This window comes from Megalobrama amblycephala, linkage group LG13, assembly GCF_018812025.1.
Source record: "Megalobrama amblycephala isolate DHTTF-2021 linkage group LG13, ASM1881202v1, whole genome shotgun sequence".
NCBI lineage: Eukaryota > Metazoa > Chordata > Actinopteri > Cypriniformes > Xenocyprididae > Megalobrama > Megalobrama amblycephala.
In genome coordinates this window covers 38,774,527-38,781,717 of record NC_063056.1, presented here as the reverse complement: position 1 = coordinate 38,781,717, position 7,191 = coordinate 38,774,527, and the positions used below count along the sequence as shown (strand labels likewise).

At 34.7% G+C, this 7,191-nt stretch overlaps 1 protein-coding gene across 1 annotated transcript; it reads right to left on the bottom strand.

Moving 5' to 3' along the window:
• Positions 1-99: 99 nt before the first annotated feature.
• Positions 100-6,812, bottom strand: LOC125243523. The gene is made up of 6 exons (XM_048153249.1): positions 6,645-6,812; positions 6,474-6,530; positions 5,690-6,013; positions 5,247-5,492; positions 1,234-1,303; positions 100-813 (listed from the first exon to the last, which is right to left on the bottom strand). Exons 2-6 carry the CDS (start codon positions 6,523-6,525, stop codon positions 777-779), a joined length of 729 nt encoding a protein of 242 aa, XP_048009206.1. The 5' UTR covers positions 6,526-6,530; positions 6,645-6,812; the 3' UTR covers positions 100-776.
• Between the last annotated feature and the right edge of the window lie 379 nt (positions 6,813-7,191).

Here is a 7,191-nt window from a genome sequence, read left to right as displayed (position 1 = left end):
TGTGCGAACTATCCCTTTAAGAAGTGACTCCATCCAATTAAAATCATTTCACATTTGAATCTGAATAAATTCGCATTTCAGCATTTGAACAGCATCAGATAACACTTGCATTGATTTTATTTCCGTTATCTAATGCAAATACATTTTTAAGACTGTACATTAACTCTTTACATTACTTTACATTACTAACTCTTTACATTACTTTACATTACTAACTCAAATATCAGTATTTGCAAATGCTTCAACAGCAGAATAATAAGAACAAGTGAGGTAGACTTCAGCAAATGAACAGTACTGATATTCATTCTGTAAACAAAACAACTTCTGCGATCTCGAAGCATAGATCCATACAAAACAACTGTATGTTTAACTTCTTAAAGATTTAAAGTACGAGTCTTTCTGTACAATGAACACAAGCATTCTTCTGTTCAAATGAATCAAATCTTCAGTTTATGACTGAACAACACAACTGTAGAAGAAAAAGTAAATATTTTTACCAGAACGAGTAAACTTTTTTTTCCCTGAGAATATTTTTAAGAACTTATTTTAAGAAAGTCACAACATAAATTCACAATTTTTCAAGCACAGTAACAGTAAGTTAATAAAAGAAACAAAACAGATGATATGATCCCAATGATGTAGTGCAAGTAAAGTAAATAACCACAAAATTATCAAAATAAAATGTTTATAAGTATGCTGACATGTAAATAAATAAATAAATAAAATGTTGTATGTGGATTCAGTCAGTCATGACCAACTCCTTTGGCTAGATGACATCAGGTTTTTTTGCATCTCTTCAGGAAAATAAAAAACCTGAAATACAAAGTTTATGTGAAAAGGAAGTAAAGAGACTAAGGCTGGGCGATATAGCTAAAAAGATTCAATCTAAATATATTTTTCAGGCTTTCAATGATATTTGATGCATCTCAAAATTTAGATTTATTTAAGCATTTTCATTCATGCAAATACTGAACTACTATGTATATTTTGCTCATTTTAATATAAAAATGCCACACAGGGAACATTTTACAAATCAAAGAGTTTCAAATCGATTCACAAACATTATTTGTGCTACTGAAGTTTACATCACTATTAAAACATCTTTGGCTTTAATGACATGCTCACAGCCAAATAAAAAGTGCATTTAAATGATCACAATATTTACAGATCTATTGTGAATAATCAATATAAAACAGATATTATGAGTAAGTAGAACAGATAAGAAGGTCTTACCCGGCCACACACAGCGCTACTGTAACTGTAACTATAACTGCAATTCTTCCTGAACAGGGATTCCAAGATTCTGAGGAAAACATACAAACAAACAACACTGAAACCAGCTGTAGACAAACTGACATGCTATATATATTATACTATTATTATAGTCATACTTTCAAATGATAGTTTGACAGTTTAGTCCAATGAACTGGTATCAAAAAGTGTTGAGGACATTTTGCACAGATGAGCTGGCTGTGATGGAATGAACTAACCAAGTCTTATCTCATGAATATGAATTATGAATATGCACAAATTTCGCAAAGGTTTTGATCAATAACAGCCCTTAAAAACATCACAATGCAAAAAAAAAAAAAAAAAAAAAACACAAGCTTGTGAATCAAAATGCATAACTATGATGACAGACTGGCAGGAAATTATGCAAAACAGAAAACAGAGTCCAAACAGGGTGATATTGTGACATACTGATAAGCCTCATTTTTCCATTATTGTTACTAATAGTTGCAACCTGCACTCTTAAATGTGCATTGCAAATTGCCAGCTGATAAACCCCCGGGAATGCAATCACGGGGCCCCCTCCTGGAGATTTGCTTAGGGCCCCCAATAACCTAAACACGCCACTGTCCAGAAGAGGGCGGAGCTTTAACAGCTCGCGCTTCGATTGCTCAACAACAACAAAGGTTGAGAGACTCAGGAAGAAGTTACAACTTTTAGAATGAAACTGGACGTTTCTGAACGGTTAGTGGATAAATTTATGTAGTTGCTGTGGAGTTGAATCAACTCATCCACTAGCATGTGCCGTCATGTTCATCTTTTTCATCAAATCCAGCATTGAATTGATCCTCGTTTGTGAAGCAGTCCGGTGTAAAATTTGTTGTGTGAGAAAATATCTCCCTTTGCATTGAACTTTGAGCGTTTTAACTTTGCAGATGTTGTTTATGCTCAAACATATGGAGTCAAATTAATGCCTTAAAGTTTTGCACAAAAATAAAGTTTTGCAAAACACAAAAAAGAATTGAGCAATAAAAAAATGTTTTGCAAACAAAAATAAAGAATTGCAAAGGAAAAATAAAGTATTGAGCAGAAAAAAATAAGTTTTGCAAACAAAAATAATAAATTGCAAAATAAAATAAAGTAGTGCAAAAATAAAAATATAATCAATTACAAAAATCAATGACAGCTGTAATCCTATTTTATCTTTGCCACATATTTTTCATGCTCAACCTGCTAAATCATTTGCAACGCTCATTTTATTCTGCGTTTCAGTCAAGCGTGCGCTCACGATACCGGTTTTCCTTTGCGCTGCACTTTTCTGTGCGGATCTCTTTATGGCACTGGTTTGACGTGGGGGTGGAGTCAAGAAATGCATTGGAGGGGAACATAATCGGCGACAGGTGAAATAATTCTTTGACATGGTTAAAAATAATGTTTTTTGTTGGTTTGTTTAGCATATGTTGTCGCCGATTACGACCCCCTCCAATGCATTTCTTATAGTAATATGACCCGTTTCGCTCTGTCTCACTGCCTGTATCCACTTTTGTGTCCTTAAACATTCGTTTTTTGGGGTCGGCAGGTTATAAAAACTTATTTCTGGGTTTTTTTTAGCTTGTTAGCTGTACACCTTGTCACACAGCAGCTTTTAGGCATTGTTCTGTTTTTTGTAATGAGTCAGAAAAGACAAGAAGGCAGCCTGGAGACGGTTGGATTGTTTTTCCCCCGGTGGGCGTGGTTTTCAGATTATAATAAATGCGCTCTGTCTCTGTGCTTGATCTGTTCTGTTCCGATCTGCGTCTCCTGCCGATGACGTGTTTCGCGGGGGCGTGCCCCCGTTTCTTGACTCCACCCCCACGTCAAACCAGTGCCATAAAGAGATCCGCACAGAAAAGTGCAGCGCAAAGGAAAACCGGTATCGTGAGCGCACGCTTGACTGAAACGCAGAATAAAATGAGCGTTGCAAATGATTTAGTAGGTTTGAGCATGAAAAATATGTGGCAAAGATAAAATAGGATTACAGCCGTCATTGATTTTTGTAATTGATTATATTTTTATTTTTGCACTACGTTATTTTATTTTGCAATTTATTATTTTTGTTTGCAAAACTTATTTTTTTCCGCTCAATACTTTATTTTTCCTTTGCAATTCTTTATTTTTGTTTGCAAAACATTTTTTTATTGCTCAATTCTTTTTTTTTTGTTTTGCAAAACTTTATTTTTGTGCAAAACTTTAAGGCATTAATTTGACTCCATACAAACAGCAACATTACACACTAACTAAAGTTAAAAAAGTGAAATCATAACTAACCACCCCTTTAACATTAGTTAATGCATTAATATGAATTAACAATGACCAAACTATATTTGCAGCAAAATTTACAGTAAAAATGTTTGCATTGATGTTAGTTCAGAGTGCATTAACTCATTTTAACAGATACAACTTGACCTTAACATTAACTAAGATTAATAAAAGTATTAGTTCATCTTAACTAATGTAGTTAGCTAATTTGAACAAATGTAAAGTGTTAGCGCATTTATTAACCTTAGTTAATTTAAATGTTCATTAATGCATTAATAAAATAAAAAGTTGTATCTGTCACAATCACCAGCTGGTGTGCCCAGGATATCCACCAGAGGGCACTCCTTCAGTCTTTAGTCAGTTTGTCATGAACTGCCATAACCCTTTGCCCGGACTCACTATGCTTCATTACTTTCACCTGTGTCTCATTACCTGGTTGCCTATTTAAGCCCTGTTTATTCAGTCATTTATTGCGAAGTCTTATGCGTCACAACTGCATTTCTGAGCACTGATTTGCTGATCTTTTCTATGGTTTTGACCCTGTTGCCTGTGTTGTGTGCAAAAACAAAAATAACATTGTATGTAAGTTTTTGCACACAAAAAATTCTCTCTTTTAACCATGTTTTTACTAGTGATGGGCTTCGTGAAACACTGAAGCAGTTGAAGCAAATGTGCCGTAATGTGTCGAGGCTTCGAAACAATCTGACACCCGTCTCCACGGTGACCCCTAGTGGTCAGAACAGTGTAAATGCAACAAAACTCAGGCCAAACATGCATTAAAAATACCCTTTTACAAATGTAATGCAAACGTTTTATTGAAAGTAAAATCAATCAAATGCAATTAACTAATCATCTAATAAGATTAAATATAGAGTGTCTGTATAATATGTGTTCTTTTATCAATTATCAAGGCTTGTTTCTCTGTTCCATGGCTCAATAATAATGTTCCACATTATTCATTAATAACTACCATTATTCATTTTAATTATTCTAATGTCTAATTAAAACATCTACAAATGTATAAAACTGATCAGAGATCAGGTAAAGCCCTATAGACACTTTCTGCATGATTCATGTGTTCACTTTATCATCGCCCTCTACCCGTGAACCATTGAAATTTCGAACTGTTTTGAAACGTTTCGAAACAGTGATGACGTAATGAAGCCTCATTTACTAAAGTCACGTGACTTTGGCAGTTTGATACACGCTCCGAATCACTGATTCGAAACAAAAGATTCATAAAGCTTCGGAGCTTCGTGAAGTAGAGTTTTGAAATCGGCCATCACTAGTTTTTACTATACTTCTCTGGACCTTGAATGTGGTAATTATGTTGCTTTCTATGGGGGATAAAAAAAAAAAAAAACCTCTTGGATTTCATCAAAAATATCTTAATTTGTGTTCTGAAGATGAACAAAGGTCTCACGGGTGTGGAACGACATGAGGGTGAGTAATTAATGAAAGAAATTTCATTTTTGGCTGAACTAACCCTTTAACTAATGGGATCTTATTGTAAAGTGATATCATTTTTCTTTTCTGTTTGGATCTTGATGCATATCAAAAGATAAGATTTGATGCATCAAAACTAATTCTAGACACCATAAAACCATCCAGTCCTGCATTACGGGTGATTTGGAGACATGAGGGACATCACATTAATTACCCAGATGTTTACCCCTAAACATAAAAAAATGCCACACATTCTTGACATTGAACAATACCTTTTGGTTGTTCTTCATAATGTGTTGTGACCCGTGTCCCCAGGCTGCTCTTGATGATGCAGGTGTAGTTAACTCCCTTAACCTGAGAGATGTCGAGTCTACTGCCACCTGCTAACAGTGCCGTTTGATTGGTTACTGCCACTCCATCAACCAGCCATGAGAACTGAGGGCTATCCCACTGCGCCATGTCATGCTTCTCCAGCACACACTCCAGCACACGTACAATCACCGCCTTTGGAGGTTCCTCTGAGGAGAGAAAGATGTATATATATATTAAATCAAATAAAAAAAACTTGTTCAACTGGTTTTTGTTTTTGTGTGTTCTGCACGACATACTGCCTTTGAACTTAAATATAGCTGTGCGTGACAACTATTCAAAACCGCTGGTGCACAGATCAGTCAGATAATTTCCATAGTTAAACTGAAACTCTGGTCATATTTACCAATCTTTCGCACTTCCACAGTGTCATGCCGCTGATATCCATTACTGTCTGTAACGGTGACCTTGTAGATCCCAAAGTCTCCTTCTGCAACATCAGTGATCCGCAGAAGTGCATCTCCTTTCTCAAAAGATATTCTGCTTCCAGCAGCACCTGATAGTCTGATATTCTCCTTCCCTCTCTCTCGGTCCCATGTCACCATGTCTATCACATCTCCTGGATTTTTCTCAAATGCGGCTTCCAGAACGAGAGTTTGTCCAAGTGCAACATACAGAGGTCGTCCAGTCTTAAAGTGTACTGATATTTCTCCATGAAGACACACAGGCACTGATGACAGTTATTAAGAAAGAATTCATGTTATTATATTACATAAGGTTTGCAAACTGACCAGTCCCTATTTATTGCATGCAACTGGAGTAGTTTTAGGAGGTAAAACTTTCACTCTTCCAAACTTACAACAATGAAAAGCCTTATTTATTTCATGTCAAAGCATAAATAGAAGCTTGGAAAATCATTTAGAAATTTATTTTGTCACACCAAAGGACTCAATAATTGCCAAAAAAAAAAGGCATTCTAATATTTAGAATATACAGTGTTTATTTTGATATCTTCTGTAATGATGTATTTTAACAATTAGATATGTTTGTGCATTAGACTACTGTTCTCTTCTGTCCAGAAAAGTGATAAAAACACAGATTAGACTGGTCTTTGAAGTAATATTACATGTCCAGCCAGGTTTTATTGGTTGAACTCGTTTCTGAACTAGTTAATATTTGACCAGACTCACTCAGAATGATTGTGGTGGAACACAGAATCCAAAACAGCATCCAAGATCCCATGACACCTTAAAAATCATTAGAGAGAGACTGAAATTATTTCTGACTGACTCCTTCCCTCAAAGTCTGTTTCATTCAGTTGAGTGACTCGTTGGCCATCAGGTCAAAATAAACAATCTTACCTTGAATTTCGAAGCTTAAACTCCGTGTTTACTGTCTTTCTGTTGCACTAATTACTACCATAAACGAAAAGAGTTTTTAGGAACATAATTGACTGCTTATCCTCAAAAAGAGACCAGTTACACAGGTAAAAGCGTGACATCAATTATAGCCACACCCATGATATAACGTCAAACTGACAAACTGACTTACGTCAAACGTAAGTTGTATACAAAATATGATGATGCGAGTCTTTTCTTTATTTTTTGTTTATGTTAAAAAACTTGCAATGTTGGAAACTGCACATTATGCTATTTTTATAAAGGAAATGAACGCTCATGTAAACTGTGCAATTGTTGAATAAAAAAAAAAAATAAAAAATAAAAACCTAAGTTGTATAATTTAAAAGTTTTTATTGAAATTCTGTTAAACGTTACTTCTATCAAAAATAGAATAGTAGATTTTAATGATGTATAACATATATTGTAGCAACGATGAATATAGCTACTAAAACATAGGCTTGTAATAAGGAATAAGTAGAAAAACATACTTATTTTTTAAAATATGAAC

Coding starts and splice junctions, on each gene's coding strand:
- LOC125243523 (XM_048153249.1), bottom strand. CDS start 6,525: ATGGGATCTTGGATGCTGTTTTGGATTCTGTGTTCCACCACAATCATT. Junction 1,304..5,246: donor TTATGAAGAACAACCAAAAG/GTATTGTTCAAT, acceptor TGTTTTCCTCAG/AATCTTGGAATCCCTGTTCA. Junction 814..1,233: donor GTAGCGCTGTGTGTGGCCGG/GTAAGACCTTCT, acceptor TTTGTATTTCAG/GTTTTTTATTTTCCTGAAGA.